At 42.9% G+C, this 13767-nt stretch overlaps 1 protein-coding gene across 4 annotated transcripts in view; it reads left to right on the plus strand.

Annotated features, from left to right (window-relative positions):
- The window catches only part of gtf2a1 (general transcription factor IIA subunit 1), a 54631-nt gene extending 41487 nt beyond the window's left edge, over window positions 1–13144 (plus strand). For all 4 annotated transcript variants that reach the window (XM_033027564.1, XM_033027563.1, XM_033027565.1 and 1 more), the window contains one exon: window positions 11148–13144. In XM_033027564.1, coding sequence (XP_032883455.1) covers window positions 11148–11255 — 108 coding nt within the window. In that variant the 3' untranslated portion in view covers window positions 11256–13144. The remainder of the gene's footprint in view (window positions 1–11147) is intronic.
- Window positions 13145–13767: the final 623 nt, after the last annotated feature.

Consider the following 13767-nt stretch of genomic DNA (forward strand, 5'->3'; position numbering starts at 1 on the left):
TATGATCATGACTGATCATCCAAAATCAGTACCCTGTCCCTGCCTTTTCCCTTATATCCCTTGATTCCCTTATAGCCCTGTCCCACAGTACGAGTTCATTCCAAGAGCTCTCCCGAATTTAAAACTTGTGGTAAGCACGGAGAATGAACGTAGCGGGTTCGTCGGAGCTCGGGGACGTCTCTTAGCGCTAACGGCAGGTACTCGGGAAGACTCGCTAACGGCAGGTAAGCACGGGAAGACTCGTGAAGATTTTTCAACATGATGAAAAATGTCCACGAGAGCCCCGAGTACTGACGAGTGGCCATTACCGTAAATCTCCGAGTTCGAATCAGGGCAAACTCGGGAGAGCTCTTGGAATGAACTCGTACCATGGGACAGGGGTTTTAGCCCTAAGAACTAAATCTAACTCTCTTGAAAACATCCAGTGAATTGGCCTCCACTGCCCTCCGTGGCAGGGAATTCCACGATTCACAACTCTCTGGGTGAAAAAGTTTTTCCTCATCTCAGTCCTAAATGGCCTACTCCTTATTCTTAAACTGTGACCCTCCTGGTTCTGGATTCCCCCAACATCGGGAACATTTTTCCTGCATCTACCCTGTCCAATCGCTTAAGAATTTTATATTTTTATGTGTTTCTGTAAGAATCTGTTAAATTCATTGCCACAGACAGCTGTCGTGGCCGTCATGGGATATATTTAAAGCAGAGAATGACAGGTTTTTGATTAGTAAGGGTGTCAAGGGTTTTGGGGAGAAGGCAGGAAAATGGGGACAGGGAAAGATAGATCAGCCATGAATGAATGGCTGACTCAATGGGACGAATGGCCTAATTTACTCCTATGACTTATGAACTTATGCGATGCGATGACAAGCCCGATGTCTTCCTCCATTCTGTTTGTGCAATCTGATCATGCTTCCTAACAAGGAAATATTTGTTGGCGGTTATAGTATGATTTGCAGATTGCTTTTTAACTTCCATATATTTCCTCCAGTTTCTTTTGACTCTCCATAGAGTCATAGAGAGTCATAGAGTGATACAGAGTGGAAACAGGCCCTTTGGCCCAACTTGCTCACACCGGCCAACAATGTCCCAGCTACACTAGTCCCACTTTCCTGTGCTTGCTCCATATCCCTCCAAACCTGTCCTACCTGTCTAACTGTTTCTTAAACAATGGGATAGTCCCAGCCTCAACTACCTCCTCTGGCAGCTTGTTCCATACACCCACCACCCTTTGTGTGAAAAAGTTACCCTTCAGACCTCACCTTGACCTCCTCTGGTCCTCGATTTCCCCTCTGGGCAAGAGACTTCGTGCATCTACCCGATCTATTCCTCTCATGATTTTGTACACCTCTATAAGATCACCCCTCATCCTCCTGTGCTACATGGAATAGAGACCCAGTCTATTCAACCTCTCCCTATACCTCACACCTGGCAACATCCTCGTGAATCTTTTCTGAACCCTTTCAAGCTTGACAACATATTTCCTATAACATGGTGCCCAGATCTGAACACAATATTCTAGATGCGGTCTCACCAACGTCTTATACAACTGCAACTGCAACTCCACTTGATATTTTCACCTGCTTTTTACAATTGAACATTTGCGTGATGGGGGTCATTCTGTAAATGGCTGATGCATTGAAGTAGTGGATTGATTCTGCAGATGTTTTTCTTCATATGAATAATCAAACAAGTATACGATTAGATAGACACAAAATGCTGGAGTAACTAAGCGGGTCAGGCAGCATCTCTGGAGAAAAGGAATAGTTGGCATTTCGGGTCCAGACCATTCCTCAGACCTTACGACCAGTAGGCAAGTAGTCCTACCTTTTTTAATTTAATACAGTGCCTACAGTTTACTGGGGTTTTGGGGTGCTGTGTTTTGTTCGATTCCTTGTATTTATACTGATTTATTGAATTTATATTAGCACAGGAACGCTTAGAAAAAGAAACTTGCACCAACTAAAACAAACAGAACCATCTGGCAGGTGGCATTCAACTCATCTCAGGACACAGTTTCACTTGCCGAGCGCTAAATAGCAACGGCTTATTCTCAGATTCACAAAGTAAATGGAAACACATCTTGGCTGTCATTGAAGCTACGTTTCAGAACTTGAGAAGGCTTGGTTTATTTTGACACTGCTGTTCGGTGCTTGTGGAATTTGGAGTTTAGAAATGTTACCCGACTTCTGGGTATTAGCAAAGTTATTCTGTTAATTTGTCAGAGGTTTGCTTTCGAGGGCGAGTACTGTGGTCCAGGCTTTTCTGGAGCCTGTCTCTAATCAGAACTGACTGCATTAAGCTTGCTTGCGGTCTGCTGCAGACTACCTTGTGACTTATGGCCACGGCCTCTTGCACGTTCAAGCCTGGCATTTGGCTCCCATTTTATTTTAGAAATATAATGGAAGTGGAAAATTAGGTATCTGTTGAACATATTAAATCTTCTTGCGTGACCAGATTGCTATGATTTCCAAAGATTTGAATGACTGCAAATTTGTGTTTAGTTTATTGTCACGTGTACTGAGATACAGTGAAAAGCTTTTGTTGTACAGGGCCCCTAGTGAGACCACACCTGGAGTATTGTGTGCAGTTTTGATCACCTAATTTGAAGAAGGACATTCTTGCTATTGAGGGAGTGCAGCGTAGGTTTACAAGGTTAATTCCCGGGATGGCGGGACTGTCATATGCTGAGAGAATGGAGCAGCTGGGCTTGTACACTCTGGAGTTTAGAAGGATGAGAGGGTATCTCATTGAAACGTATAAGATTGTTAAGGGCTTGGACACACTAGAGGCAGGGAACATGTTCCCGATGTTGGGGGAGTCCAGAACCAGGGGCCACAGTTTAAGAATAAGGAGTAAGCCATTTAGAATGGAGACGAGGAAACACTTTTTCTCACAGAGAGTCTGTGGAATTCTCTGCCTCAGGTGGAGGCAGGTTCTCTGGATGCTTTCAAGAGAGAGCTAGATAGGGCTCTTAAAAATAGCGGAGTCAGGGGATATGAGGAGAAGGCAGGAACGGGGTACTGATTGGGGATGATCAGCCATGGCGGTACTGGCTTGAATGGCTTACTCCCACACCTATTGTCTATTGTGAGCTAACCAGTCAGTGGAAAGACAATACATAGAAATTAGGAAACATAGAAATTAGGTGCAGGAGTAGGCCATTCGGCCCTTCGAGCCTGCACCGCCATTCAATATGATCATGGCTGATCATCCAACTCAGTATCCCGTACCTGCCTTCTCTCCATACCCTCTGATCCCCTTAGCCACAAGGGCCACATCTAACTCCCTCTTAAATATAGCCAATGAACTGGCCTTGACTACCCTCTGTGGCAGGGAGTTCCAGAGATTCACCACTCTCTGTGTGAAAAAAGTTCTTCTCATCTCGGTTTTAAAGGATTTCCCCCTTATCCTTAAGCTGTGACCCCTTGTCCTGGACTTCCCCAACATCGGGAGCAATCTTCCTGCATCTAGCCTGTCCAACCCCTTAAGAATTTTGTAAGTTTCTATAAGATCCCCTCTCAATCTCCTAAATTCTAGAGAGTATAAACCAAGTCTATCCAGTCTTTCTTCATAAGACAGTCCTGACATCCCAGGAATCAGTCTGGTGAACCTTCTCTGCACTCCCTCTATGGCAATAATGTCCTTCCTCAGATTTGGAGACCAAAACTGTACGCAATACTCCAGGTGTGGTCTCACCAAGACCCTGTACAACTGCAGTAGAACCTCCCTGCTCCTATACTCAAATCCTTTTGCTATGAAAGCTAACATACCATTCGCTTTCTTCACTGCCTGCTGCACCTGCATGCCCACTTTCAATGACTGGTGTACCATAACACCCAGGTCTCGCTGCATCTCCCCTTTTTCTAGTCGGCCACCATTTAGATAATAGTCTGCTTTCCTGTTTTTGCCACCAAAATGGATAACCTCACATTTATCCACGTTATACTGCATCTGCCAAACATTTGCCCACTCACCCAGCCTATCCAAGTCACCTTGCAGTCTCCTAGCATCCTCCTCACAGCTAACACTTCCCCCCAGCTTAGTGTCATCCGCAAACTTGGAGATATTGCCTTCAATTCCCTCACCCAGATCATTAATATATATTGTAAATAGCTGGGGTCCCAGCACTGAGCCTTGCGGTACCCCACTAGTCACTGCCTGCCATTGTGAAAAGGACCCGTTTACTCCTACTCTTTGCTTCCTGTTTGCCAGCCAGTTCTCTATCCACATCAATACTGAACCCCCAATGCCGTGTGCTTTAAGTTTGTAAACTATTTTCTTATGTGGGACCTTGTCAAAAGCCTTCTGGAAGTCCAGACACACCACATCCACTGGTTCTCCCCTATCCACGCTACTAGTTACATCCTCGAAAAATTCTATAAGATTCGTCAGACATGATTTACCTTTTGTAAATCCATGCTGCCTTTGTCCAATGATTTCACCACTTTCCAAATGCGCTGCTATCCCATCTTTAATAACTGACTCTAGCAGTTTCCCCACTACCGATGTTAGACTAACTGGTCTGTAATTCCCCGTTTTCTCTCCCTCCCTTCTTAAAAAGTGGGGTTACGTTTGCTACCCGCCAATCCTCAGGAACTACTCCAGAATCTAAAGAGTTTTGAAAGATTATTACTAATGCATCCACTATTTCTGGAGCTACTTCCTTAAGTACTCTGGGATGCAGCCTATCTGGCCCTGGGGATTTATCGGCCTTTAATCCATTTAATTTACCCAACACCACTTCCCGGCTAACCTGGATTTCACTCAATTCCTCCAACTCCTTTGACCCGCGGTCCCCTGCTATTTCCGGCAGATTATTTATGTCTTCCTTAGTGAAGACGGAACCAAAGTAGTTATTCAATTGGTCCGCCATATCCTTGTTCCCCATGATCAACTCACCTGTTTCTGACTGCAAGGGACCTACATTTGTTTTAACTAATCTCTTTCTTTTCACATATCTATAAAAACTTTTGCAGTCAGTTTTTATGTTCCCTGCCAGTTTTCTTTCATAATCTATTTTTCCTTTCCTAATTAAGCTGCTGGTCCTCCTCTGCTGGTCTCTGAATTTCTCCCAGTCCTCCGGTATGCTGCTTTTTCTGGCTAATTTGTACGCATCATACTTCGCTTTGATACTATCCCTGATTTCCCTTGTTATCCACGGATGCACTACCTTCCCTGATTTATTCTTTTGCCAAACTGGGATGAACAATTTTTGTAGTTCATCCATACAGTCTTTAAATGTCTTCCATTGCATATCCACCGTCAACCCTTTTAGAATTAATTGCCAGTCAATCTTGGCCAATTCACGTCTCATACCCTCAAAGTTACCTTTCTTTAAGTTCAGAACCATTGTTTCTGAATTAACAATGTCACTCTCCATCCTAATGAAGAACTCAACCATATTATGGTCACTCTTGCCCAAGACGTACAACAAGACTGCTAACTAACCCTTCCTCATTACTCAATACCCAGTCTAAAATAGCCTGCTCTCTCGTTGGTTCCTCTACATGTTGGTTTAGAAAACTATCACGCATACATTCCAAGAAATCCTCTTCCTCAGCACCCTTGCCAATTTGATTCACCCAATCTATATGTAGATTGAAGTCACCCATTATAACTGTTTTACCTTTGTTGCACGCATTTCTAATTTCCTGTTTGATGCCATCCCCAACTCCACTACTACTGTTAGGTGGCCTGTACACAACTCCCACTAGCGTTTTCTGCCCCTTAGTGTTTCGCAGCTCTACCCATACCGATTCCACATCCTGCAAACTAATGTCCTTCCTTTCCATTGCGTTAATCTCCTCTCTAATCAGCAACGCTACCCCACCTCCTTTTCCTTTCTCTCTATCCCTCCTGAATATTGAATATCCCTGGATGTTCAGCTCCCAGCCTTGGTCACCCTGGAGCCATGTCTCCGTGATCCCAACTATATCATAGTCATTAATAGCTATCTGCACATTCAACTCATCCACCTTATTACGAATGCTCCTTGCATTGAGACACAAAGCCTTCAGGCTTGTTTTTACAACACTCTTACCCCTTATACAATTTTGTTGAAAAGTGGCCCTTTTTGATTTTTGCCCTGGATTTTCCGGCCTGCCACTTTTACTTTTCACCTTGCTACCTATTGCTTCTACCCTCATTTTACACCCCTCTGTCTCTACGCTCACACATTTAAGAAACCCTTTCCCTTTAACTCCATCCTCCACTAGCCCATTCGACACCCCACCCCCCTTATTCAGTTTTAAACCACCCGTGTAGCAGTGGCAAACCTGCCTGCCAGAATGCTGGTCCCACACCTGTTAAGATGCAATCCGTCCCTTTTGTACAGTTCCCCCTTACCCCAAAACAGATCCCAGTGATCTAAGAATCTAAATCCCTGCCCCGTGCACCAGTTCCTCAGCCACACGTTCAGGTCCCGTATCTCCCTGTTCCTGCTCTCGCCAGCACGAGGAACTGGAAGCAAACCGGAGATAACAACCCTGGAGGTCCTGCTTTTCAGCATTTTTCCGAGCTCTCTAAAGTCACGCTGCAGAATATTCATCCCCTTCTTTCCGACATCGTTTGTGCCGACATGCACTACCACTTCCGGATGTTCACCTTCGCCCTTGAGGATTTTCTGCACTCTGTCCGTGACATCCTGGATCCTGGCACCAGGAAGGCAGCACACCATCCTCGCATCCCGTCTGTTGCCGCAGAAACCCCTGTCCGTACCTCTCACAATGGAGTCTCCCACTACAATGGCGTTGCCTGCCTTAGGCCTTTTTGGTTTTGGCTCAACAGCCCTATTCGCATCACAAGCCAGTCCGCCGCCCAGATGATACATGAATACCATCGAGACATCCACAGTGTACAGATGCATGATCAAGGTAATAACTTGAATAACATTTAGTGCAAGTAAAGTCCAGCAAAGTCTGATCAAAGACAATCCAAGGTACTAGCTTAGGACTGCTCTCTCTCTGGTTGTGGTAGGATGGTTCAGTTGCCTGATAACAGCTGGGAAGAAACAGTCCCTGAATCTGGAGGTGTGCGTTTTTACACGTCAAATAGGATTTATAATATAAATCATAACATTTTATATGTCATTGAATCGTTGCGTGTCGGACATTTTATTTACAGCTCTTGGAAATCTGGGGCTATTCGGAAAAGACCATTGAGCTCTGCAAATTTGGTTCAGATTATACATTGTATATTTTTGCCTATCTTCTCTAACAACCAATTCAGTGATTTGCTTATAGCTCTGGCCAACACCAGATAAAATTGTGACTTAAACTTAAACTAGGGGAAAATAAGTGTTCGGCATGGACTTGTAGGGCCGAGATGGCCTGTTTCCGTGCTGTCATTGTTATATGGTTGTTATATGGTTAAAGGTAGGGGGAATGATAAAGTCATTTGCAGATAAAGGAAAAAAAATGGTTGTGGTTTATAGCGAAGAAAAAAGGTTTAAACGGTAGAAAGCTGTAGATAAAGCAGCAGAAAAGTTGGAATAATAGGGGGTGGCACAACGGTAGAGTTGCTGCCATATAACGCCAGTGGCCCTGGTTTGATATTGAACCTTCGGTGCTGTCTGTACGGTGTTTATACATTCTCCTTTTGACCGCGTGTGTTTTCTACAGGTGCTTCGGTTTCCGCCCACACTCCAATGATGTACAGGTTTGTAGGTTAATTGGCTTTGGTAAAAATTGTAAATTGTTCCCTATGTGTCGAATTGTGCTGGTGTACAGGGTGATCGTTGTTCGGCGCGGACTCGGTGTGCCGAAGGGCCTGTTTCCACACAGTATCTCTAAACTAAACTAAGAATTTATTCCAGAGAAGTAAGCGAGGTGATGCATTTGGACAGATGTGAAAAGATAAAGAAATATGCAATAATTGGGAGATTATTTAGTGCCACGGAAAATCAGAGAGATCTTGGGATACATCTTGAAAGTTGGTAGGACAGCTCCAAACCGTGGTTAAATAGGTGTGTGGAAGGTGTTCCCTTTATCGGATGGTACATAGAATATTAGAACAGTGAGAATAGAATTATATACAGCACTGGTTAGACCCGAGCTTGAGGATCTCGTGGTTAAATGGCTAATTTATTTTAAAAAGTAAAATAAAAGTAGGAACACGATCCTACACACTAGGGACAATTTACAATTTTTAGCGAAGCCAATTAACCTACAAACTATACGCCTTTGGAGTGTGGGAGGAAACCAGAGCACCAGGAGAAAACCTAAGCAGTCACAGGGAGAACATACAAACTCCGTACAGGCAGCACCCAGTGAGGCAGCAACTCTACCGCTGCACCACTGTGTCGCCCGCTGTGTGACTCTGTGCGTTTCATATTTGCGATGTAAATGGCAGACGACAGATGGCACAATGGGCTAAGTGTTCGGCTGGCAACCGGAAGGTAGCTGGTTCGAATCCCGCTTGGAGTGCATACTGTCGTTGTGTCCTTGGGCAAGACACTTCACCCACCTTTGCCTGTGTGTGTCCTTGGGCAAGACACTTCACCCACCTTTGCCTGTGTGTGTGGATGTAATTATGTGAAGCACTTTGGGGTCAATGCAAGTTGACTAAAAATGTGCTATATAAATAAAGAAATTTAATTTAATTTTTAATTTAGTCATTTCTACTTTCTATGCTGTCTTATTTCATGAGTGTTGATCATTTTGTAGTCAACGAGTTAAGGGTGAGTAATCCAGGATTTATTTTCTTCAAGTGAAGCTGATGTAGGTTGTGCTCAGGAAGGCAAACTTCTACCGACATTGACAGCTACAGTCATGGCAGAGCAGGGTGCCTGTAGGCTCACCAGTCGTACTTACCGTAACAAGGGACAAGTCACTGCAGTAGAATTTCTACAACCACAGCAATAAATTCAGTAGCTGCAGTTGCATCTTTTCCTTGCCAGTTTCATTTAGCAAGCCGCTGATTGAGGAGGAGAGAAATGGAACCAAGACGGAAAGGCCAACTCGACATTTGGTCAGTTGGAAGCTGAAACAGACCGCAGGGAAGATCAGTGAGCATCTTTCTGAGTGTTCTCTGGGATGAAGGTTTGTTGGCCACGTATTTATTCCTGTGATTGGAATTTTGGTGAAGGCTTCACATTGAGGTATCACTAAACGAAACTGTAGTCTGGAAGGAAAAGATTCGTGTGGATAATAAAATATTTGATTTTCTTTGGCGGATGTGCTGAATGAACAATAACGAATCTTGGCGTGGCCTGCCATTCATTGCCTTTATTTATTTTAAGTATTTAAAAAGTGAAAAGAGACATTATCCCTTTTTTTGGCTTCGGAGATAGATTCCCATTTCTCTGGCAAGAACTTCAACTACCTACACGTTTGGCAAATTCTTAATTAGTGTACATTGGAAAATAATTTGTGGCTTGCCCTTTAAATTGTTGCAATTTGAAACCACAAATCCAATTAGTCAGAAAGACACAAGAGACCGCATGTGCTGGAATATTATGTGGAACACAAATAACTTATTGGGCCAGGCAGCATCTCTGGAGGACATGGACAGGTGACGGTTCCGGTCGGTTCCCTTCTTCTGACTCAGACTTTGTGTTCAATCCAATCAGTCATTTATTTTCAGATGATTCTGTGTCCTTTTTACTAACTCACTTGTCTGATTTGAGCCACATAGAGGGTTTCTCGTTAACGTTCTGATAGATTTAACAGTCCTGAACACATTTCCATTGCTATCAACAATATTTGGTAGGAAAGGACTGCAGATGCTGGTTTAAATCGAAGATAGATTCAAAATGCTGGAGTAACTCAGAGGGACAGGCAACATCTTTGGAGAGAAGAATGGATGACGTTTCGGGTCGAGACCCTTCTTCAGAACGGAACCAAAATGTCATCTGTCCCGCTGAGTTACTGCAGCATTTTGTGTCTATCTTTGGTGTAAACCAGCATCTGCATTTCTTTCCTCCACTAAATGTCAAGTGGAAGATGGGAGACCAACCAACAAGGCATTGGAGTTATCGAGTCCAGGGAAGAGTTTCAGCCACATATGAATGGAGGTGGGACCTTGCCCTTAAGGCAAGAGATAAATAAAGTTCATTGAAGTTGAAGATAGCATTGAGGAAAGCACATGTTACTGATGCTTGAAGAAAGGAGGTGCGCGTTGTGTTTGTTAAATATAAAAAAAGGCTTACCAAGCAACGTAGGACAAGGATAGGCCGCTAGTTACTTGAGGCTGATCCATTGATTGATTAATCTTGGTCTCGGCTCCGGGTTCCTGAATTTGGTGGCAATGTGCTTTAAAAGTTTTGTATCTTCTGCTTTCTGGGGGGGGGGTCCTTGATTATGTTTTGTTGTTGATGATATGATAATTATAAGTTCATGAATCATGACAGCAGAATTAGGTCATTCAGCCCACCGAGTCTACTCCGCCGTTCAATCATGGCTTTCTCTCTTCTCAAACCCATTCTCCTGCCATCTCTCATAAAACCCTTGACACCCGTACTAATCAAGAATCTGTCAATCTCCGCCTTAAAAATGGCCATTGACGGCCACCACAGCCATGTGTGGCAATGAATTCCACAGATTCACCACCTTCTGACAACAGAAAGTCCTCCTCATCTCCTTTCTAAAGGTACATCCTTTTATTCTGAGGCTGTGGTCTCTGGTCCAAGACTCCCCCACCTGTGGAAACATCCTCTCCACATCCACTCTATCCAGGCTTTTCACTATTCGGTAAGTTTCTATTCAATAGACAATAGGTGCAGGAGTAGGCCATTCGGCCCTTCGAGCCAGCACCGCCATTCAATGTGATCATGGCTGATCATCCCCAATCAGTATCCCGTTCCTGCCTTCTCCTCATATCCCCTGACTCCACTATCTTTAAGAGCCCTATCTAGCTCTCTGTTGAAAGTATCCAGAGAACCTGCCTCCACCGCCCTCTGAGGCAGAGAATTCCACAGACTCACAACTCTCTGTGAGAAAAAGTGTTTCCTCGTCTCCGTATTGATTAAGTACTCTTGACTCTCTAGGGTATTGTTTTCTTATCATTCACACATGGAAGGGAGCTGTTGCTTCTCAAAAGCAATGTGAGCAAAAGCAATACCTTTGAATTTGGAAATGGTCGGAAAAGCAAACCAATCTGTGTCACCCCTTTGGACCTGTTCACCTTAACAAATCTTGTTGTATCTTTAGATCCACCGGAGTAAGAATAAGTGGAAGTTTCACCTGAAGGACGGGATCATGAACCTTAACGGGAGAGATTATGTTTTTTCCAAAGCTATCGGAGATGCAGAGTGGTAAGAATTCAGATCTTCTTGAGATGAAAGAACAGGCTTATTGGACTGGACAAATGTGCACTTAAACTGGAGAATGAAGCCTGCAAGTGAACAGAACTACTGGAATCCAAGCTACTGAGTTGTACACTACATTACGTGGGGAAAAGCCTTGCCACTGAAATGGCTAACATTTTACAAAGAGACAAAGAACAGTGTGCTTAACTATCAGTCATACCATAATATAGTCACTGCTTGCTGATTGATGAATGCGTCTACAGAGCTAACGAGTTTACAAGCTCCAAGACTCTTCCAAGGAGAAAGCATTTAGAGGACCTGGTCACTGTGCTTTGTGCTAAGTGCTGTCATTTGAACTGCATAGTATATAAAAAAATAAGAACATTCTTCTTTTATAGGGGGAGGTTTATAGCTGGGGAGACAAAAATCTTGTAAATTCAAATCCCTTCACTGGTATAGTGATTGAATAACTTTCAGAGCCAGGACCAATGTATCATTAAGGTGTAGCAATGGCTGATATATTTTAAAAACTAAAACAAAGTTGATAGATGACTTTGAATTGCAAACAGTTTGATAAACCTAGACATGTATTCTGTTTACCTTTTTTATGCTGTGATTTTATTACGGTATGCAATATAGTTGAGACAGACTCTTCTAACCTATCGTTTCCACACCATACCTGTGATAATTTTCAAAGTCAGCCCGATCCCTGAGGCTGAACACACCAAATTGTGCTCTTATATCGTGCTGTTATCAAGTGTTCCTTTTGCAGGCATGTTTCATAGTTTAATTTTCTCCACGTGGCACATTAAACTGTAGATCAGTGCGCAGCCTAATCTTAATTGACGAATTTTATTTTGGACTGCCACAATAAGTTTGAATAGAAATCATCATTCCTTATAATTTTCTTTCCTCTTTGTTTTATTCCCTTCCTCACCCCCTGCCCCCCCCTCTCCCCCCGCCCTTTCCCTCCTATCTGTTTTATATAATAGTTTTCTAATCTTGTGAAAGACTTTGGAATTTATGAGAAAAGTGAGGGGATTTACCTTTTTAAAATGACGAGAGCGACATCACTTTTAGCCGTGTTTTCAACAGAGACAGTATTATGTGATTAGTGGGATGATTGTGTGCGGGGAGGAAGGAAGTGGCAATGTTTGCACATGGAGTGGTGGAGCGTGCGACAAAGGTGAGCGCCTTTTTAAAAGAGAAAGATAATTTGCTTTGAGACAAAAACCAGCCATTTACAAGTTTTTGCTTTTTTCTTTAAAAAAAAGTGATAAAACAAAAAGGCCTGTACACACGGCGGGTTGGGGGGAAAGAGAAGGAACAATTTAAAATAGCTGATCTCTTTTCTAACAGCTTCTTAGTCAACTGGTGTTGTACATAAGTGTAAGAGGGAAATCTATTTATTATGTTTGTATAATTCATCTTGTACCATTTAAATCAAGGTTCTTAATAAAATAAAGTCATCTTTGTTTAAGGCCCTGCTTGTAAGACAGAGAACTTAGTATTTTCTTGTTCTAAGATCTATTTTAAGTTACTTAAAAGTATTTTGCCTTTGCAAAAAAAAAAAAAATAATAATTAAAAACGCCCTTAAAGTTTGTGTTTATTCCTTTTAATTTACAATATTTTATGTAATTTCTCTGGGGGGAAAAAGAAGTTGCATTATTAAAATGTATCTCTCGTTTCCCTGATCATTGTAGGTTTCAAATCAGATTAATGTTCAGAAGTGGAAGGGAGGTAGATGTATATATGTATATGCTTAACCCCAGCTTCAACATTTTAAACTGAGTGAGAATGAATACTTTGTTATAATTTATATTTTTTATTTCAAATATATTGTGAATCTCTCAAATTGGACAATTCATTGTACAAAAATTAAAATTTCACTATTTGTATTGCTTTGAACAGAGTATTTTAACTTTCATTGAGCCAAGCTGGCCATAAATCTCTGCATTCTCCAATGACTAATGTGATCTACCTACTGTTAACCAGGAACCAATCTCAAGGTAGATCGCAGATTCAAGGTGATCATAATAATTTTGTTTCAAAATGGAGGAAATTGGCGGTGATCCATTCTAATCACTCCCTGGTGAAGTAGGGAAGTCCTGCTAGACTTCACTTTAGACCAGAGATACTGCGCGGAAACAGGGCCTTTTTGGTTCACCGAGTCCGCGCTGTACAATACACTAGCCCTATCCTACGCACTAGGGACAATTTACAATTTTACTGAAGCCAATTGACCGACAGACTTGTACGTCTTTGGAGTGTGGGAGGAAACGGGAGCACCCAGAGAAAACCCACGTAGGTCACGGGGAGAACGTACAAACAGCGCCCGTAGTCGGGATCGAACCCGGGTGTCTGGCACTGTGAGGCAGCAACTCCACCACTGTGCCGCCCAAAATGAGTAAATCACAAAGGAAGTCATAATTGTTTTCCATTCCTAGTTCTGACATGTACTTACCTGAAAAAGGGAAAGTATGAGTAGTTGTGAAGAATGTTTCGGGACATCAAGGATGAA

Source organism: Amblyraja radiata, chromosome 9 (genome assembly GCF_010909765.2).
Source record: "Amblyraja radiata isolate CabotCenter1 chromosome 9, sAmbRad1.1.pri, whole genome shotgun sequence".
NCBI lineage: Eukaryota > Metazoa > Chordata > Chondrichthyes > Rajiformes > Rajidae > Amblyraja > Amblyraja radiata.